This window comes from Sinocyclocheilus rhinocerous, unplaced genomic scaffold (assembly GCF_001515625.1).
Source record: "Sinocyclocheilus rhinocerous isolate Xijiao unplaced genomic scaffold, SAMN03320098_v1.1 scaffold1435, whole genome shotgun sequence".
NCBI lineage: Eukaryota > Metazoa > Chordata > Actinopteri > Cypriniformes > Cyprinidae > Sinocyclocheilus > Sinocyclocheilus rhinocerous.
The window spans coordinates 441,502-463,528 of NW_015644861.1; the positions used below are offsets into that span (position 1 = coordinate 441,502).

At 34.5% G+C, this 22,027-nt stretch overlaps 3 protein-coding genes across 3 annotated transcripts in view; all 3 read right to left on the bottom strand.

The window, feature by feature from the left end:
* Window positions 1–184: 184 nt before the first annotated feature.
* LOC107758857 (interleukin-10 receptor subunit beta-like) lies at window positions 185–4,518 on the bottom strand. The gene is made up of 6 exons (XM_016576685.1): window positions 4,410–4,518; window positions 3,780–3,946; window positions 3,519–3,673; window positions 2,675–2,837; window positions 2,166–2,287; window positions 185–797 (listed from the first exon to the last, which is right to left on the bottom strand). Exons 1-6 carry the CDS (start codon window positions 4,478–4,480, stop codon window positions 411–413), a joined length of 1,065 nt encoding a protein of 354 aa, XP_016432171.1. The 5' UTR covers window positions 4,481–4,518; the 3' UTR covers window positions 185–410.
* A 597-nt stretch (window positions 4,519–5,115) lies between these two features.
* On the bottom strand, window positions 5,116–7,617 carry LOC107758839 (interleukin-10 receptor subunit beta-like). Its single transcript, XM_016576668.1, has 3 exons — window positions 7,429–7,617; window positions 6,162–6,279; window positions 5,116–5,290 (listed from the first exon to the last, which is right to left on the bottom strand). Exons 1-3 carry the CDS (start codon window positions 7,562–7,564, stop codon window positions 5,116–5,118), a joined length of 429 nt encoding a protein of 142 aa, XP_016432154.1. The 5' UTR covers window positions 7,565–7,617.
* A 6,077-nt stretch (window positions 7,618–13,694) lies between these two features.
* Window positions 13,695–22,027, bottom strand: part of LOC107758879 (dystrophin-like) — a 111,255-nt gene continuing 102,922 nt past the window's right edge. The window contains exons 76-78 of the mRNA XM_016576710.1: window positions 18,841–18,961; window positions 16,681–16,773; window positions 13,695–14,265 (exon numbers count right to left, since the gene is read on the bottom strand). Coding sequence (XP_016432196.1) covers window positions 14,168–14,265; window positions 16,681–16,773; window positions 18,841–18,961 — 312 coding nt within the window. The 3' untranslated portion in view covers window positions 13,695–14,167. The remainder of the gene's footprint in view (window positions 14,266–16,680; window positions 16,774–18,840; window positions 18,962–22,027) is intronic.

Below are 22,027 nucleotides of genomic sequence, written 5' to 3' on the forward strand. Positions count from 1 at the left end.
ATTTTCTAGACCTAATTGAAATTGATTAAAAATATTAAAAATGTCAAGTTAACAATTACATAACATAAGCATGTGTAAAGTTTAGTTCTAACAATATGATACAACTATGTTATAATTAAATTAACTGGGCCAACAGAGAAGAGAAAATTAATTCAATTTTATTTATTATGATATATTTCACTATTTTACAACAACAATACAACCATTTATAGGCATACAATGATATCAGTTTCTCAGAAAGTACATTCAATTATTAGCATGAGTAAACAATGCAAGAAATTATATACAACAGACAGCCATTGCACCACTGCATAGTTATACATATATACATAACATAAATATAAATTATATACTTGCGGCAGTCAAGATCATTCTTAAGTAAATAAGTTCATCTCAGCTTGTTGATGACTTCAGCAAACACAGTCAGTGTGGCTCAGCTCAGAGCTTGCGCCAGCTATGTTGTAGTAACGAGGCTGAGTGCTAGTGGAGCCTCTGAAGCAGGGTTTGTTTAAATGAGTAAATAATGAGTTTTTCAAGCATAAGGGATAGAGATGGTTAGGGTAAAAAGCAGGTGCAGGATTCATGTGCATCAGGAGTTTGTAGTCCTCTTCCACCTCTTGAATTGGGGCGAGAAGAGACGGCAACCCACAGTCCTTGTCCTCTGAGATCTTGCTTTTCTCGCTGAGCTCTTCATATAGATGGTGCTCAGATATGGCACTGATTTTATCATGCTGTTCTTTCTGGTGTGCAGAATGTTGGGTTGCCTCAGCATTCCAAAATGATGGCACGAATAGATTCTAGAAAGAAACATATGTTAAATATATGGTTTGTAAGCAATATTGTTATTGTTAACTTAAACAACTACTTTTTTCAGTGATTGAAATAAAGCTGAAATAAAACTTAAATGAAAATTATAAAGGTTGCCTAGAAACAACTGCTAGTAAATTTCACAAACAATCACAAAGAAATATCAAATAACACATTGAATTAAAAATGAAATTCTGAAGTAGAAAACCTGAAATTGTATTTTCTTGTAAAAATGTACTCCAACAATCTTTATTTTTAACGACTTTTATTTTTTTTTGTACTGTGTAGAAAAGAAATAGCAAGTAATAGGCTGAATGAAACATGACATTTTGAAGTAGAAAAATGGAAATATTCTTGAAGTATTGAAAATACTTTGAAGTATTTTCATGTAAAATGTACTTTAATAAACTTAGTTTTATTTATTTCTTTTTATTTATTTATTTAGTCATTTAGCAGACGCTTTTATCCAAAGCGACTTACAAATGAGGACAATAAAAGCAGTCAAAACTAACAAAAGAGCAACAATATATAAATGCAAATGACAAGTCTCGGTTAGCCTAACGCAGTACACGTACGTAGGTATATATATATATATATATATATACATACATATATACATATACACACATACACACACATACATACATACTAACAAACATATATATATGGCATGCCGTTCAGGAAATAATTATATTTATATTATGAAGTTTGAGTGTATGGAACGAAAGTCTGAATATATGGAACGAAAGTCTGAATATATGGAATCAAAGTCTGAATATATGGAATGAATGTCTAAAATTTTATAGAATTGCACATTTGACAATTATCACTGAATAATGTGCAGCTTGTTTTATTCTTGTTATCAGAGCAATAGCCTTTTGAATTGTGATACATTGTTAGAGGGTCAAATAAAGGTGGAACAGGTGTGTTTTTAGTCGTTTCTTGAAGACAGTTAAGTACTCAGCTGCTCGGATTGATTTGGGCAGGTCATTCCACCAGGAGGGAACAGTTAATGAAAAAGTCAGTGAAAGTGATTGTGACGAGTGGTTATTATAGTTTTATTTTTTTTTACAGTGCAGCTGAAACATGTTTAAGTTGAAGTACAACATTTTCTAAAACTAAAACGTGCAGAAATGTTAGAAAAAAACAATAAAAATGACAAAATCACTAAAACTAAAACTAAAAACAATCTTACTAAAACAAATCAAAATGAATACTGAAAATATAAAAATTAAAGCTAATTCAAAATATCAAATTCCATCTGATTCAAAAATAACAGTTTTTTTATGGTCAGATAAGAAAAGTTGTGTACGTTACACATATATAGAATGCGTAGTGGATTCACATGAGATGTATACCTTGAGAAGTTCTGGTAGTTTGGTTTTCGGGTACAGGAATCTGTACACTTTATAGATCAGCCAGGCGGCCAGGATTGCCAGAGGAAGAAAGATGGCAGCAGCAATCACACAGCTGATGAGCACTAATGCAAACACACAGAGAGAGAAAGATTGGCACCTTGGAATTCACCTTGAAGCTTCTCAATAGGAAACTATTCTTTTGAGTCACTTGAATTATTGATTAAAAAAAAAACATTGCTTCTTGAATCTGCTCTCCTGAATGAATGCATACTTTGTCAATTTGACCCCATACATTTGAATGAAGGCATAATTTGTTAATAGAAATTACACTGTAAAGCACAACATTATGTATACTTTTATATAATTTTAGATTGTATACCATACTATTAACTACTTTACACTTACACTTATTTTAATCTTATTGAATAGATGATTGTATGATTATTGCGTAATTGATTTATCGCAGGGTTGCTTGAAATACTTTGAGTCACAGGTGAAGACACACTTACCAGGTATGTTAGTCACACATACGGCAGAACTGAACTGTTTGACATTTCTGTAGCCTTTGGGAACCAACATAGCCTGTGCACAATATCTGCTCCAGGAATGTAGTCCTTTAATACTCAGTTTAACATAATCTTCATTGGTTTCGGCAACCTTCTTCTCCATTGCCTACAGGGACAAAGTTCATCTTATGATTATTGAAGATATTTATTTTGGATATTTTATATTACATAAAAAGTGTGAAAAAAATGGAAATAGATTATTTTCTGTTCATTATATGTAATGGTGATACTCATAATAAAGTAAATAAATACTTAAAATTGTCTATTTATCAATCCAGCATGAACCATTCACTTGTATTAGTCAATAAAAATATACAGTATATGCATAGAGAGAGAGAGAGAGAGATAGTTAACATGCTGAAATCCAATGTTATTTTAGTATCATTGACATACTGTTAGTTTTTATTAGTTTTTATTAATATTTAGAATTTGTTTTTCCTTTGTATATTTTCATTTTAATTTAAAAGTTTGAGTAATTTTACTGCAATTTACTTTTATAGTTTTTTCTTATTTCTTTTCTATAGTTTTTAATAATTCTTATTTCAGTTTTAGTTATAGTACGTCAAGTTAAACTAAACAAAAATGAGAAATGAATTGGCAACTAACTGAAACGGTTTTTAATATTTTACTTAATTTCAGTTAACGTTTAATTTTTTCTTTCAAGTACATATATCTTAACTTGCACATGAACAGAAGTGTATAACAAAGATGTCTGAGGCTTCAAAACTTCTGAAAAATGGAACTGGAAAAATTCCACTGTTACAGAAGAATATATGCATTTTTATACCTCCTCTTCGAAGCCTTCGATCCAGTATCTGATGATGTAGGACACTTGTGAAAACACGTCTGCAAGTTTGCCCACTTTCAGCATTGGAGCTTGGACATGCACATCCAAGGTATTATTTTGGATGACAAGATGCACAGTAGGGGGTCCTATGATAGCTACAGTGGAGCAAAGTAGTTCATATAATTATTATTGATGAACATTATTTTGACTTAACAACACAACAGAGTCTATAGTGCAAACTTAGAGCTGATTCTCACTTACAGTGCTTATATGGTGAAAATTCGGCTGTATTAACCCACTCAGAGAACAGCCCCTGATCCTCTGCCCGCACTTGAAAAATGTAGCTCCCAAACACAGATGGCAGTATTCCTACATCACATTTCAGCTCTTTGGTGTTCACACAGAGGGACAAGTCATTTTTTCTCAGGCTGCAAGGACAGGATGACAAACACAACAGACACAATATTTACGTAAGCATGTAAGGCAAATGTGTTATTCATGCAAGTAGAATAGGCCTATTCTTTTCAACTTCTGCAAAAGCTCAGAAGTATCAGATTCCAGCAGAACAATAGTTCAGTGACTTTTAGCTAGTTATGGTGGGTATATTTCATAATGGCATGCATGCATTTGTTGCTAGTGTAACGGAGGCCAGCGAGTAGGTGCTGTGCAAGGTAAACCTCACTCCCCTGATCTCAAGATACGCACTAGCGACTGACGCTAGTGGCTGTATCCATTTGTTAGTGCGTCCGCCTCCCATGCCGGAGACCCGGGTTCGAGACCCACTCGGAGCGAGAACGAGGTGCGGCGGAGCGGACCCGGGGGAGAGGGGTTACACTAGTTTATTTTTTCTTCTATATTGGAGTATTTAAGATGAATTTTGAGTGTATTTACATATATCTTGCCGTGTATGTCACGTTACTCATGGGATTGTGTGGAGATGTCCATTCAACAACTGCAGCCATATTGACGGAGGTCACCTTCACATTCTGGGGTGCAGCCACTTTTGCTTCTAAAGTAAAACAGTATGACCAATGTCAGTAATACATCTGATAATGCAGTTTTATAAAGAATTATGTAATATATAAAGTACTCCATAATGTATTTGGATTAAGTATTATAAAGTATGTAAAGTATTACGAGAGTCTAAACAGCTGATAAAAACATCAAAAACAAATCCATCATTAAGAAGTTTTTAACTTCAAATCATTGCTTCTGGCTAAAAAGTGGTCCACTATCTGCAATATTGCTTTCTCCAGTGAAAAAGTCATCTCCTCTGAATCAGGAGAGAAATATGCACAGATGAAGCACCATTTAAAAGTGAAAACAGTTTTAAAGAAAATCGTAGAAGGATTTTGATGTAAGAGGACAACGGGTGTTATTATGGACTCATATTTTGGACAGAAGCAATGGTTTAAATGCTTTAATGATGGATTTATTTCTTACAAACACAAGTCGTGAGGGGAACTTTTCCCTTTTCATATTCAATAGGTCCACAAGAAATACTGCTATGATCTGTGACAGTCGTAAATACATGTATCTTTGTGCAACATATTTACACTACACAACAGAGTCTATAGTGCAAACTTAGATCTGATTCTCACTTACAGTGCTTATATGGTGAAAATTCGGCTGTATTAACCCACTCAGAGAACAGCCCCTGATCCTCTGACCGCACTTGAAAAATGTAGCTCCCAAATACAGATGGCAGTATTCCTACATCACATTTCAGCTCTTTGGTGTTCACACAGAGGGACAAGTCGTTTTTTCTCAGGCTGCAAGGACAGGATGACAAACACAACAGACACAATATTTACGTAAGCATGTAAGGCAAATGTGTTATTCATGCAAGTAGAATAGGCCTATTCTTTTCAACTTCTGCAAAAGCTCAGAAGTATCAGATTCCAGCAGAACAATAGTTCAGTGACTTTTAGCTAGTTATGGTGGGTATATTTCATAATGGCATGCATGCATTTGTTGCTAGTGTAACGGAGGCCAGCGAGTAGGTGCTGTGCAAGGTAAACCTCACTCCCCTGATCTCAAGATACGCACTAGCGACTGACGCTAGTGGCTGTATCCATTTGTTAGTGCGTCCGCCTCCCATGCCGGAGACCCGGGTTCGAGACCCACTCGGAGCGAGAACAGCGAGAACCGGAGCGGACCCGGGGGAGAGAGGGGTTACATATATACTAGGCTATTTAATAATAGTTCAAATTTAAAATGGGCAATATTGTGCTGAATCTGTATTAACCCACTCAGAGAACAGCCCCTGATCCTCTGACCGCACTTGAAAAATGTAGCTCCCAAATACAGATGGCAGTATTCCTACATCACATTTCAGCTCTTTGGTGTTCACACAGAGGGACAAGTCATTTTTTCTCAGGCTGCAAGGACAGGATGACAAACACAACAGACACAATATTTACGTAAGCATGTAAGGCAAATGTGTTATTCATGCAAGTAGAATAGGCCTATTCTTTTCAACTTCTGCAAAAGCTCAGAAGTATCAGATTCCAGCAGAACAATAGTTCAGTGACTTTTAGCTAGGTATGGTGGGTATATTTCATAATGGCATGCATGCATTTGTTGCTAGTTTATTTTTTCTTCTATATTGGAGTATTTAAGATGAATTTTGAGTGTATTTACATATATCTTGCCGTGTATGTCACGTTACTCATGGGATTGTGTGGAGATGTCCATTCAACAACTGCAGCCATATTGACGGAGGTCACCTTCACATTCTGGGGTGCAGCCACTTTTGCTTCTAAAGTAAAACAGTATGACCAATGTCAGTAATACATCTGATAATGCAGTTTTATAAAGAATTATGTAATATATAAAGTACTCCATAATGTATTTGGATTAAGTATTATAAAGTATGTAAAGTATTACGAGAGTCTAAACAGCTGATAAAAACATCAAAAACAAATCCATCATTAAGAAGTTTTTAACTTCAAATCATTGCTTCTGGCTAAAAAGTGGTCCACTATCTGCAATATTGCTTTCTCCAGTGAAAAAGTCATCTCCTCTGAATCAGGAGAGAAATATGCACAGATGAAGCACCATTTAAAAGTGAAAACAGTTTTAAAGAAAATCGTAGAAGGATTTTGATGTAAGAGGACAACGGGTGTTATTATGAACTCATATTTTGGACAGAAGCAATGGTTTAAACGCTTTAATGATGGATTTATTTCTTACAAACACAAGTCGTGAGGGGAACTTTTCCCTTTTCATATTCAATAGGTCCACAAGAAATACTGCTATGATCTGTGACAGTCGTAAATACATGTATCTTTGTGCAACATATTTACACTTTGTGCAACATCTGTGTTTCCTCTCTGCTACCCACCAGTGGGTCGTGACCCAGTTTGAAACCCACTGCACTAAATAACATTTCTGAAGAAATGGCATCCGCAAACAAATAATGCTATTGACAGAATTAATTTAAAAGTTACTTTTAATCAGTTGCTGTCAGATTGGTGTTTGGTGGATGTGTGAAGCCAGTTCACACAGGCATCCTATAGCAGAGGAACCACAGGTGTAGTTCATCACATTAACTATGTTAATGTTCCACTCACCTTTGACAACCAGTGTTTAAATAAATTGGAACACCACATCTATTGTTTGTTTTACCATTTAAAACATATGTACTATATATTTTGCTTGGAAAGTGTACTTTGTTCTATATATAGACATTCATACATTTTAAAGAGTCTAAATACTTTTGGGACCCTTATTAACGCACCTTGGAGATGAGCATATTAAAAAAAAATATCAATTTACACTAGTATCATAAAATTTTGTAATGGTCAAATTAAAATAATAAATGGAAAAAATTATTTTGTCATCATTTGACTTCAAATGGTTACCTAAAATCAATAATCATAATCATAAATAAGCAAGCAATACTCACCAGCAGAGGTGGGGTGAACATCCTTTGTCACAAAGAATATGAGAGCCAACAGACTGAGTTTCACAAACATGACTGACAACATCACTGATGGAGCAAGCGGTGGCAGGGATCTTTTAAACCAGTGTCTGTTTGTCATGTGCTCAAGAGGAACAGGAGCAATATGACTCAACAGCTTCCTCTTTGAGATGGGATTATAAAAAACAAAAAACACTTGTCACAACAGACGAAAGTCATGAAGGATAAAAATGCTGAGAACTAGTAAAACAGTATTTATTTTTGTGTATTTGCTTCTTTTTTTTTGTCGTCAAATGTTGGCATTGATATAATTGATATTCTAATTTACATGCAGATTGACAAACATTTTTTTCATGGAATTTTTTTTAAACCAATAATTTCTATTGCGTTTATATATAGAGATTCATTCTTGGAAAGTAAAATGTATGACTACCAGGGGGAAAACAGGGAAACTCTACTGTGGTTTGGAAATAAACAGGCTCAACACTATAGTGGTTACTGTGTTACTTACCTCACCATTCAGTTACAGAAGTGTGAAGCATTTATGTAGTTCAAAATGCAGCTGCTAGAATTCTTACTAAGTCAAGAAAATCCGATCATAAAACCCCTGTTACGTGCCGGTATGTAGCCTATTGTTTTGATTTCTCTTTTTCCGCTTTTACTTTCACTTTTACAGTGCCATACCATTGATCCACGCACGTCACCTGTTCCCCGTGATCACCTGACGTTTGCTGACCAGCAATGCATTTATGAGACGTTTCCTGACAGATGTTTAATAGACATTTGGGGCCAGGTTTTCTAACCAGGGCAAATTAGCGTGAGAGTGCAATTCCAAAAAAGCGCTAATGGGAGTGGAAATTTCTGCGGGTGATTTACTGACAATGCGCAAATTAAAGAACACAGACGCAGCCAGATCATTTCCATAATGACCAACACAATCTACCAAGAGCAGCGCAAATAGCGTCTGCTTTTAAAACATGCTTTTTTTGGAGCGTTAAATAATGGCGCAAATACCAGTAATTTGAGGAGCGCAAACGTTAGTAAATGATGCTGCGTGATTTATTTTAATAATCTCCTCCCATAAATGTTGCGTCTGAAAGGGAAACTCCTACAAACTCCTAAATCAAACACACCTGAACTAATCAAGGATTGGTTGAAAAACCACAGTCCAGGGGTCTCATTTATAACTCTCCGTAGATTTCATCCTAAAAGTGTATGTAGGCACAAAAGTTTTCAGATTCCTTCCGGAATCACCAAAAATAAGAGCTTACAACTAGTTTTACTATGCATAACCTCATCTGCATATCATTTCTATGCATATTCCCATCCACGTGACACCATGTTTAACACCGTTAAAGGTACAAGACATTAAGGAAAAACTCATCAAGAATTATGCAAAAACACATTTTATTTATTTTAGTTATTTGAGATGTTATAATTGTTCTCTAGTTGTGTTAAAATAGATTAAACAATAATTATTTAACAAATATTATATTTGTATAATAAACTGGGGGGGTCTGTCATCAGAGTGGGCGGGCCTGTGCCCGTCAGGCCCGTCCCCTGCCTACGCCCCTCTGCCTATAGCACTCCTCGCTGTCATTAAAACATAACATACCACAGGGAAAGTAATCAAGCGCATCCACTACAAATAGGCTATGTCTAAATTCATATAATTTTGGTTTAAAGGTGACATATTATGCCCCTTTTTACAATATGTAATATAAGTCTCTGGTGAAGGTATGACTCAAAGGAAGTGACATCATTTGACTGAGGTGAAGCGGACACTGATCAAGGGTGAGTTCTGTCATTGAATTGTATCATTTTAAGCTTGTTTTTGTATGTTTGTTTTGAGGAGGACGAGCTAAAGGGTCAGGCCCTGTCACGGTAAAACATCCCAGAAAATAATGATTTTTAAAAAAATCCAAAACATGTCTAAAAAAGTTACTGCACCCACGTACACGTAGCACAACCCGGGGTTATTGTTTTCACTCCTGTCTGCCATTCTAGTTGGTAATTGTTATTGTTAAATTAATTTTAACATATTAGTAGTACCATTACAATTTTGTTTTCACTCCTGTCTGTGTTTGTGCCATTGTGCAATTCTAGTTGTTTATTTTTATTGTATCTGGCCATGTTATTGTTAAATGGAATTTTAATAAATTGTTAAATGAAATATGTTTTTATATTGAAATAAAATGAAATTAGTTTATTAATTTGTCAGTCATATTCTAATGAATTAGGCCCTTATTATATGTCCTTGGCTGAACTTTACCATAGTCTAATATTACATTAACATTAAAATTATAATAATAATTTAAAATAGGAATGCTTATGAAAACTTAAATAAAGAACACAAAACATAACTTTTTCTGAATCAACGAAATCCATAAAGTTAGTCCTGTCAGGCCTCGGTCAGTCCTGTCACACAGGACATTATGTTATAAAAATGTAATATTTGAGGAAATATTGATGAATTAATCTCTGTAACTGTGTAGATGAAGGTTGGAGTATATATCCACTACTATGTTTTTGAAAAAATCTCCTATGTAAAGGCAGTTTTTTTACAACTATACGAGTACCTGGCGGTGTATTCTGTGATTTTGTGTACTACAGTTGACCGAAAAGTTGCTTATATTCCTTATAGATATTACTAAACCATGTTAGATACAATCAGGGACATGTGACCAATAAGAAAATGCTATTTGTATCAAAGAAATTCATTAGCAAACCATTCTAACATGTACAAATTTGTCTGTGACAGGGCCTGACATTTTAGGGGTGAAATGCGTATAAAAATGTATTTATTTCAATCATAAAAACATGCTGAGATGGCATGATATGTGTTTCATATAGATTAACATGTCCTCCATATGACTCAACGTTCAGATTTAAGATATTTTTTTCACCCAAGATTTTTACAAGTGGAAATGTATGTTTCTGGTAGAATGTCCCATAAACGATCGGCCACCTGCAGGATCCTCACATGCGATAGTCTAGTAGCCGGGACAACTTCTTTATGTTTACAGACGTGATGTAATGACGCAGTGCCATGCTCGAATTTCCCGCGAAAACCTACCCGTACCACTCAAATTAGAAAACATTATTATAAGCTAACCGTTGAGAATCGGGCTAAAGTAAGGCGATCGTTTTGAACACTGGCTGGTTATGTACTTGCTCAAATATTGATTTCGGATCATTTTTAACCAAAAAAAGTTACGGACTGCAGCTTTAACTTCTGCATAATGACTTTATATAATTTCAGTGCTTATCTCCATTAATGAGAGTGGAATATTTAATGTAAATGCATATGATGAAATGAAAACAGTTTCAAATCGTTGTTTACTTCATTACTTTTCTCTCTCCAGGAAAAAAAAGTCCGTACGCATGGTTCAGAGTTTGCATGCAGGTGCGTAAATTTTCCCGTCAAGTTTGTTTTTTATAAATCCCACCTTTTGCGTAGGCAGTGGCGTACGCCTATTTCAGGGCAGGTTTTGTGCGTACGCAACGGTTATAAATGAGGCCCCAGGTGAGCTGAAGCAGGTTGGAAATACAATTTTCAGGACAGTGGGTCCCCAGGAGTAGGGTTGAAGACCTAGGATTTAAAAAGTATGTAAAACGGACTTTTTAAAGTTTGTCTAATTTTCAGATGCTTTCTAGAAGACGCGCTCTTTAAAAGACATCTTGGAGATGTGTGTGTGCTAGCTGGGGTATTCAAGGTTAGGGAAGATGACAGGCAAGCAAGTCACGTGATATAGCCTACATTGTGTTTGTATTAGAAACTTTAATAAAAGGTTGAGTTCCACCCTCTGCATTTTTATTTTAGAGTAGACTCTAAAGATTTCTTTCTTTCTTTGTTTTGCTTTTGTAGATACTTATAAATTGGCTTTATATATGTACATTGTAGATAGTTGATCAATTATCCACCTTTTCCTTGAGTAGCCTAAACGATGAGTGTTGCCATGATGGATTCTAACTTCCGATTGTATGCTGTCCTGCTCTGGCCCCTATAGAAACCCATGTTAAAACAGGGTAAAAAAAAAAAGCAACTGAATTAATAGAACTTTTTGAGCATTGCTGAAAATGTAATGTAGAAACGTTCATTTTCTGTAAAGCTGCTGAAACGATACTCTAAAAAATGCTGGGTTGTTTCAACCCAACTTTGGGTCAAATATGGACTAACCCAACTAGTGGGTTAAATTTTTAAAACCCAAAAGATGGGTTAGTCCAGGGCTGTCCAAACTCGGTCCTGGAGGGGCAGTGTCCTGTAGAGTTTAGCTCCAACTTGACTCAACACACCTGACTGGAAGTTTCTATGCCTAGAAAGAGCTTGATTAGCTGGTTCAGGTGTGTTTAATTAGGGTTGGAGCTAAACTCTGCAGGCCACCAGCCCTCCAGCACTGAGTTTGGACAGCCCTGGGTTTGTCCATATTTGACCCAAAGTTGGGTTGAAACAACCCAGCATTTTTTAGAGTGTAGGTATTGTGAAAAGTACTATACAAATATATGTGAATTGAATTAAAATAAAATTATTCATGAAAAGATTTCCTCAGTATAAGTCACATAGGGTACAAATACATTGTTTGACTGATAAATCCAAAAAAAAAAAAAGTTATAAATTCAGACTAATATTAAATGGTTTATAATTTTATCTAAGATTTTTTTTCAAAAAACATATTCATGATGTAATTGTAAATAGCATTTATTTTATTTTACTTTTTCTACTACCTATTTCATGAATGACATATTTCCACTAAACCATGTTCATTTTAAAACGCCACGGTAGCTTGACTTCCTTTTAATTATCGAACATTTAATTTCTCCTAGACATTTTCAGTAGAAATATTGCCGAGTATGTCAGATGATAATGCAGTTTTTTACCTGCACTGTGACAAAGCAAATCCATCATAAAAAAGACAAACAGTGGCCAAAATGTGTTTCCATTTTTATCAACTAATGCAGCGGCAAGTTAAAAAAAAATCACAATTACATTTCATAGTCTGGTAAAATATTCCTTTTGCAATTACAAATATTATGTATGATTTCAGAACAAGAGTTAGAATCAAATAGCACATCTCAGAAATAAATATGCAGTACTCTGGACATGCTCATCTCCAAGGTGCAAAAATGTTTGTAATTATAACGGTTGTGCATACAATATATTATGATCATTTATTTCTATATATTTATTCACACAAAGCATAAAGGTCTAATTAAAAGACAAACATCTCAATCACACAGCAACAAACTGATGTTTTAAGGAGCAATGCAAAGAGGAATCTTTTGTCTCGTTTCTGTATACCGTGCTATTGTTCGCTAGCATATATAGATGTCTATGACAAACAAATAACCTCAGATGAACATTTGAAGTTAGACATTGTATTATTAGAATGAGTATGCATGACCTGTCATTTACGATTTATTCCAATACGCCTACTGCAAGATGATAATGATTATTAGAGGTTAATCATTAGCATTGTCATTGTGATCTCCTTAGTTTTAAACTTAACGCTTAATCCCAATTCTGTAACATTTCTGTAAAGTGGGTTGGATGTACTTTTCTCTTAATTTTTTCACTTATGGAAATACAACTAACACCATTTGATTTAAGCACTAAATAAATGTTCATTCTGAAACACGGGCTAAAATGTAGAGTAGCTCATTTCCAATATTTCCATCTCACAATTCAGACTTTTTTCTCACAATTCTATTTTTAGTTTCCACCATGTAATAAAAATGATAATTGCAACTTTTTCTCAACTGACTTTAACTCACAATTGTGAGTTTACATTTCACAATTCAGACTTTCCTTCTCAAGATTGCGAGATACAAACTCGCAATTCTGAGTTTACATTTTGCAATTGTTTTTTTCTCTGAATTCTGAGTTTACATTCACAATTGGAATAAAAAAAAAAGAAAAATAATTGTGACTAACAATTCAGACTTTTTTCCCCCCCTTGCAATTGTGAGTTTGTTGCAATTCTGCACAAAATTCAGAATTGCGACAAAAAGTTGCTTTTATTAATTTTTTTTAATTCAATGGTGGAAACAAGATTCCATAAAAATATCTCTAGCACGAGAGTTGTCATTAAAATATAAATATTATGATCATGATTCTTATTGCTTCATTAAGCACGGACAGAGCATGAAGAAAGGGAATTTCTGTGAGGTAGACAGTATATAACCTTATATATATATATATATATATATAAATAAATAAATCATGACAAAAGTGTGTTTTCTTTTCATGTCGTCTGCAGTAGATGAATGGGACGGATTACACACTGACACGTTTCAAACACACTCTATCGCACACACAAACACGCACAAGTATAACGGGCTTGTCTTTTAATATGCATTTGTTATTTTGTTACAAACAAAATTAGTCGATAAAGCACCCCTGCATATACTCAGTCACCCATTTAGATAAAACACTTTTTTAAAATGTGCTCCACTCTGTACAAAGACATGGCACGCAATGTTACGTTATCACACACCGGTTGTCGTATTTTTGTACAATTGCATAGAAGTTGAAAAACCTTTTTTTATTATTATTAATAAACAATTCTAGACTCGCTGTAAGAAACTACTGAAACTACTAAAGATCAAATCTACAAAGTGGAACTGCGATCCTTCAGAAAAATAGATTTTTATTTATATTTCCATTGTAAACATATCCTGTCCAGTTGTTGACACTACAAAAGCATGCAACTAGGAGAAGACATCTTCAGTCTAAATCCTGCTCCTCAGTTATTACATTAACCAATGACTCCATGGCATGTCCAATGTTATCAACCATGTGGAAAAGACTTCCCACATTAGGACCTGCGGGAGATGGAAAAACAAAATCTGATGTCAGTGCTTGAACATGCAATCTAACACTAAATGCACTATGCGCTGCTAAACATATCTATATAGAGGAACAGAGTATCTGAAAGACAAATTTCAGATTTCAGATTTTCAGTTTTGAGGGTGCGTGTTTACATGCACAATATTACACTGTTACCACAATTACCACAATCTCACACCGATTTTATATGAACAACTTCACTGGAATTCTGTCAGTTAAGCTAATGTGCACATTTGAATTTGATATTAAGAACATAATATATAAATGTGTAAACAAAATATGTAAATGTGGGTTTCTTGTGGGGTCATGTCAACCAACTTAATTAGGCTGACTAGTTCATCAGAACAACTGTTTTCAACACTGATAATAAGAAATATTCGTTGAGCAGCAAATCAGCATATTAGAATGATTTCTGAAAGATCATGTGACGCTGAAGACTGGAGTAATGATGCTGAAAATACAGCTTTGCTGTAAACATTTCTTTTAAATTGTAATATTTCACAAAATTACTGTTTTTACTCCATTCCTGACCAAATAAATGCAGGCTTGGTGAGCAAGAGACTTCTTTAAATCATAGTGTAAAGTGGATAAGTAAGGATGGAAAAGAGGAAAGGGTTAGTAACAATACTAACCTCTCATGGGTTTAGCCATCCACCTCCTTAGACAGAGGAAAACAGGAAATAAGAAAAATCAGTAAAGTTGGGAGTAGGGATAGGCAGTTAGACTGAATCTTAACAGGATCTGTACTGCCAGCACAATGAATGCTTGGAGATTCATATATAACTGGTATTTATATAGTCTAGGGATGCACCGATACCGATATCGGGCCCGATACTGCGCTCCTGTACTCGTAAAAATCCCCCGATAGCCAAAGCCGATACCAAACAGCGCGTGAATAGAGCTGTGTCCAGAAAAAGAAACACTGAAAACAGAACAACAGAGAGTAGAATGGAGCTATTAGAGATAAAGGATGTCTATGAAGTACATGTAAGTAATTAATATAATGTTAAACATTCAATATTCACGCCTGTATTGCGGATGTGCCCGAGCTGATAAGCAGAGCGCGCTGAGTGGATTGAGCGCGCGGCGTAACAAAAGCTTATACAATACATTTTAACAGGTATAATTAAGTGTGGAAATAACTGAAGGTAATATCTGTTTGCTAAATGAAGCCAACGAACATGATTCATATTATTATTACTATTATTTTGTTTCTGTACACAATATAAAAAAAAAATTACAAATGCTGTGAAAATACAGGTATCGGTATCGGTGAGTACCAAAAATGAAAGTATCGGTATCGGACTTGTTCTGAAAAATGTGGTATCGGTGCATCCCTAGGGCCCTATCATACACCCGGTGCAATGCACGGCGCAAGTGTTTTTGCTAGTTTCAGTTCTCATTTTCCTGTCCTGCGCCGCGTTGTTTAAATAGCAAATGCATTTGCGCCCATTTGTGCGCCCAGGTATAATTAAGTGTGGAAATAACTGAAGGTAATATCTGTTTGCTAAATGAAGCCAACGAACATGATTCATATTATTATTACTATTATTTTGTTTCTGTACACAATATAAAAAAAAAATTACAAATGCTGTGAAAATACAGGTATCGGTATCGGTGAGTACCAAAAACGAAAGTATCGGTATCGGGCTCGTTCTGAAAAAAGTGGTATCGGTGCATCCCTAATATAGTCCTAGTTCTTAATGCTTTAATTCCATAAACAGTAAGGTTTTTTTTTTATTCATTTGTAATTCTGTGCTTCTCACAATACATATCCTGTTAAGAGTCACTGTTAAAAAGAGAAACAGCTTTAAATAGAACATTCATCAATGTTAATTTCTTTGTTTTAGGTTTTGCTTATTTACAGTTGAAGACTCATTCTGTCATTCAAAAAAATCATATATTCATGTATTATAGTATTTTTTAAAAAGTCCTCCATCTATTTCCAACAAGTAGAAGAAACATAAGAAACAATGTCATTTAATCATGCAAAGAGTAGAAAAGCAGTGGGTCAGAGAAATTTACAGGTTGTGTTCACCGCAAGCTCATATTTTCTTCATATTGCTCAAAAAGGAATCCAAAATTTGCCAAATTTGGCATTTTTCTCTCTTCTGACCAAAGTAATCAATTTCTCTATATTTTTGTCTCTTAGAAAGTCATAGAAACACAATTGTGAATTGTTTATTTTGCTATTGGAGCGAATGAGAACGCAAAAATATATTCATTGTAGTTTCTGTTCACCGCTATAGAAGTTTACCCAAATATGAAGACTTCTGAGGAGCTCAGAAATGTGAATAGGGTCCATAACTTGCGGCCAGTTTGAGACTATCTGCATCAGTTTGCTTGATTAACAGAAGTGTTTGTATCAGACGCTGTAGCTGGATTCTCACCTTGGCTGTGGGGGAAGGAATTGTTGAGCTGCTCGATGACGTCCTCTAATCCAGTGCTTGCATCCTGGGAGGGACTGGACAGCTCATCATCACCTGAAACACACAGCAGTCACCCAATTAAAACTGAGAACTGACCTTAAAAACCCTGGAAGTTGTCCTGCCGCCCATGACATTTCATGTTCAAACAGAAATGGTGTTTCCATTCGAAATTTTTTTATTACAACATATTCATTACAAATGCGAAAACCATTTTAACAATTTGACTAAACAATGAAATCCAGAATGATGCATTTTTTTAAAGATAGATTTTTCTGTCATTGAATTTGAAGGCTTACACAAAACCCCTGATTTTAAATGTTTCAGACTTTTGGAGCCAGCTGTATGTGAAATGAGAAGAAATTAGCATTTAAGCAGTCAAGTTTAGCTCAATAAAAGTCCATTTTACATTCATGCAGAACTCTGGCCAAAGTAAAATTCAAAAAATGAATATGAATAAAAAAAAAAAAATTTTAATTGAAAATCTTGTTTTGTGATCTTGACAAAAGTGTTCTTGAGTTTTTGTCTTTTTGTCAAGAAAACTACAGAAATATAAAAGACCTCTTTATGTATTGTCAGTAATAAATAAAGCAACAATAATATCAGCAATTGCAAAACTTCCAACTTCCAAGTCCAACCGAGGTCATTTTGGTAAATATTACAAATTACAACAGCCAATTCTTTGAGACTTGTTTGTCACATGTAAGGTAGAAATCAACTACAAAAAAAGTTTTTAAAAAGTGTTATGTTAGGCTCATGTAACAAATGAAACTAAAACATGATCAAAGACAGACATTATAAAACAGTGTTTAAGGTGCTGTAATTTGCATGTTTTCTTTGTATTTTTCACACCTTTTGCTTTAATGCAGTCTGTTTAAATGGTCCTGTGGTGTGATGAATACATTTTGAAAAAGTAGAAAATGTTCCATACAGCATAAAAAAATCATTAAAATGGTATGTATACTAATCAAACAAGAATTAGAAAATGTCTGAAATAGTATATTTGTAGATGTATTAGTAAGCACATCACACTGCAGAACACTTGAAATTTCATGTCACCGTATTAACCTCACTAAGTTCAGATAATCAATCTTATTCATTATGTAAAATTTATATTGAAAAATAGCACTAATGACAAGTGCATCTATAAAATTCCAGTTCCAGAAATACATATGAAAAGATGATAAAAGACAGTGCAAAATGGGTTTTTGAATGTTTTTGAAAAAAAAAAAAAACATTTCTGATTCATCAATGTGCTATTTATTTATTTATTTTTTGAAATAATGTTTAATAAATGTCAAACTGCACTTACAAAATTATTGATGTTTGTTCTTCAAATACTGAAGTACACCCAATTTTGTTGGAACCTTGTTGGACTGTTTTCTTCAAAAGTGAAGACAACATATAAAATGTTGGCTAGCAGTTCAGGGCAAAGAGCATTTATTTTGTATTCCTAAATAATAAAATAAAAGCTCCCTGTGTTCCTTTTTGTTTGGCACAGATAAGAACATTGCCTCTTTTTATCCGTTCTGAAAATCTTTTGCTGAAACCAGCCTGGGCTTCAAGCCAAGTCATACTGTACAATGAAAGCTTCACAGTTACAGTTATTAAACATAATAATTGCAAGGAATGTGAGTTAACTAGTCAGATTAACAAATGAATTAATACATCTGAACAGTGGTCAGATAGAGGGGATTGCATTCATGACTAGCTTTTACTCGTACACAGAAAAATTCAAGAAACACCAAAATGGAAGACAACGTGTTGCCTATTATTTGAATAAATGCTTAAAAACAAATGTTTACACAACTGTCTATTTCTATGGAGGCTCATATCCGTTAAGGAATAAAAACTTAAAAAAAGGTAACCAACTCTTTATCTCACTCAGAAACTCAATTGTGACAAAAATTCTGAACTATGAGATAAAAAGGCACAATTAACTTTTTAATTTTTTCATTCTATGATGGAAACGGGCTTCCATATGTTTCAGTATTTTGCCAAGGATGGAAACTACTACTGATTATTATTATTATTTAGCCTGCTTAATTTTATTCATTCTATTTTATGAATAATCAGTGCTGAAGAGTTTAATCTGGTTAAACTGAAGTTGTTAGGGACATTTACCCATCGTCTCTGTGGTTTGGCTTGCGGCCACACGCAGTGAGGCCAGGCTGGTGTCAGATCTCGGAGAGGCAGTGGAGGGTGAGGACAGGGCAGTGCCATTCACCTTGGACTCAGTCTGTGGCTAGGACACAGGCAGAAAGGAACCATATAGATTAGGCAGGGGACTGGACGCAAACATCAGCACTGGGTTGTACTTCTGTATTTCCAGATTCATTTGAAAACATCCATTTATATATTTTCAACCTAAGACTTCACATTCTTTTACTGCCTATTTTTTTTTAAACCTCACAAAACCCTCTCTACTAATTTATTGACAAATTACTGAATTTTTGCCCCGAGGACTCTCTCAAAATATTAACAACTGCAGTATAAAACAAGAGCTAGGGCTCTCAGAATTGCTGTTTTTGCATCATTCAGGTTTTAAAAACAAGAGTCAAGCCAACACAAAAATACACACAAAAAAGCTGATGTGATGTCGCTTAAATATAAAAATAAAATTACCCAGACAGTTTAAGTGATCAAAAACAAATGTCAAAAAACCCTTTAGCAAATTGTACATTCATTGTTCTATACATCAATATTCAGGGCTGTTGTCAGGGTTAAATAAGGACTTCTATAATATAACCTTTTAATGTGCATGTCATAAACATCCATTAAAGGGGTCATATGATGTTGCTAAAAACAACATTATTTTGTGTATTTGGTGTAATGAAATTGTCACACACGGAAGGCTTGAGTGAGGAACGGCTGGTGGGCTTGAGAACGGCGCGGCCAGCGGATTCCACGAAGGAGCGGCCGGCGGGCTTGCGGCAACCACATGTGACAACCCCGGGCTGGACTCCGCTTCGTCCACGGTGATAAAAGTTATGCTTTCTTTCTTTGCGTGAACATTTGGGCGGTGTTATGCAAATCTTCCCAGATCGTGACGTAGACATGTGGGGGCGTGTTAGAACGAGCCGTTTTAGGTAGGCGTGGTTGACTCTTAACTTTTATAAAGAATATCTCTTTGGATTTGAGACTTTAGTGTTTGCAACTTTACAGATCTTCTTTATGCACCAAGAGCTTGTAACACTTCAAAGAGAAAGGAAAAATTTAAATCGCATCATATGGCCCCTTTAATAATATTATTATAATTATTATATTTATTTCAAGTACTACTGTTAATTAGACTACCGTTGAAAAGGTTTGTAAGTTATTATGTTCACCAAGGCTGCATTTGATAAAAATACAGTAAAAACAATAATATTGTGAAATATTATTACAATTTAAAATAACTACGTCTATTTTAATGTATTTTTCTGGTTTTCTATATTTTTTTCGGGATTCTTTGATGAACAAAAAGTTTAGAAGATCAGTATTTATTTGAATAGATTTTTTTTTAAAGTCCATACTACATTTTTGATCAATTTAATGCATCCTTGATGAATAAAATAGTGATTTCTTAAAAAAAAAAAACAACAACTTGGCTATATTATTATTTACTCATGTATCTTAAATTTAAAACTTACCTACAATTAATTACAATTTTAGATACTACTAGTATCTTAAAAATAATTTGCTTTAATGATGAAATGGTTTGTCACGGCACAACTATTTAAAATTACCCCATTACTCAAGTGCTTTAATGAATGTGTTTAAACCTTCCACCATTAACAACTCATAACACAAGACCTGACTGCCCTCTTGGAAAAAAGAATGATGCTTTTGGTCATTTCATTGGTCTTCCTAAGATATTTGCCAAGCGAAACACATGCGCATATGTTATACATAAGAATGTTTATTAGCATATAACAGAGATAAAAAGTGAAGTAATTGATGCTACTAAAACAAGAACATACACTGGTAGGCAAAGGCTTGATTGTAAATGTAATGAAAATTCTACTTGGATAAAAAAAAAAAAACATCAGAGAAGTGAAGCCAATAATCCATTGGCTCTGAACAAACTGAGAGCTAATTTATCTGCAAGTCGTTCATTGAGTCTGGTTCTTCAAGCTGCAGCAAAGTTGGCCACTGGAAGGAGCTGGAGTCTAGTGAGATTTTAGTTCAAACGGTCCTTAGAGAACACATGGAGACATTTCTTCAAGAACAAATCTGACATTAATCCATTTGGTAGAGACCCCCAGTCGACTAATGTTGTTGTTTTTTATTTATTTATTTTTATTTTTTTAAGAAGTATGCATCGAGACATTACACTTGATTCATCAAGACACGATGCAGACAGAATATCTGATTTCCCCTCTTTTCAAGCGGAAGGAGACTGCTGAAGAAGCTGACATTAAACAAACTCCACAAACAAATTACAGAAAGAAATGAGTTGCTTGAGAAAGAATGACAGGTCCTTCAAAATGTTCTTTTAGCCACCAAAAAGAACTGGCATTCCTACTCGGCTTTAATAAGGACAGGATCAAAAATGCCTGTTGTGTGGCAAAGTATGGTAGGAAAATATTCATAATATTCAAAAAGCTTGAAATATTCAGTTACAACCTATAATGTATGTGCTATGTTGCCAATTAGGACAGAAAAAAAATTGTCACCTAAAGAAACAAAAAAAGTGTACATTAATGTACTATAGATCTTTTCACACCAAGACTAAACAATGCTATATATATTAGTGCTCGACCGATATATCGGCCGATATTTGGCATTTTTCAAATATCGGCATCGGCCGATAAGTTTTTCTGTTTCGCCGATGTGTTCGAGTTTTATTTTGACAGCGCGGCAAACTTTTATTTTGACGGCGCTGAGCGCCTGAGCGCACATCGCTCACAGTCTCCCTCTTGTTCGCTGTCGTCGTTCAGTTCGGTCTAATACAGATAGAAGTCTATCTAATAATCAGATAGAACTGTTAAACAAAGGAATTAAAATGTATACAAAAAAGTATTATAACGATTGCTTTAATATTATTAGTAATAGAAAGGCAAACATTATAATACTTTCTCATTCGCCGTCAGCATTCAGCAAATACGCATTTATATAATTTAAACAAATCTTTGAATCTATGTAAAATGAGTATTACCTTGGCTTTATTTGAAAAAATAAAAATAAAAAATGATTCCCAATGCACACAAACTTCCCAGAATACTGAGTGCCCTGTTGGTTACAGTGTTTACTTCCTTTTTAATTACATTTTTATTAAATATTTATTTATTTGTGAAAAATGCTTTGTCTTCTAAAGTATAAGTATGTT

Excerpts from the sequence above, each read along its gene's own strand:
- LOC107758857 (XM_016576685.1), bottom strand. The coding sequence starts at position 4,480 with ATGGCTGCAGTTGTTGAATGGACATCTCCACACAATCCCATGAGTAAC. Across the intron at positions 2,838-3,518 it reads TCGAAGGCTTCGAAGAGGAG|GCAATGGAGAAGAAGGTTGC; the intron begins GTATAAAAATGC and ends TTGTCCCTGTAG. Across the intron at positions 798-2,165 it reads AACTACCAGAACTTCTCAAG|AATCTATTCGTGCCATCATT; the intron begins GTATACATCTCA and ends GTTTCTTTCTAG.
- LOC107758839 (XM_016576668.1), bottom strand. The coding sequence starts at position 7,564 with ATGACAAACAGACACTGGTTTAAAAGATCCCTGCCACCGCTTGCTCCA. Across the intron at positions 6,280-7,428 it reads TGTTCACCCCACCTCTGCTG|AAGCAAAAGTGGCTGCACCC; the intron begins GTGAGTATTGCT and ends GTTTTACTTTAG. Across the intron at positions 5,291-6,161 it reads ACATACACGGCAAGATATAT|CCTGAGAAAAAACGACTTGT; the intron begins GTAAATACACTC and ends CTGTCCTTGCAG.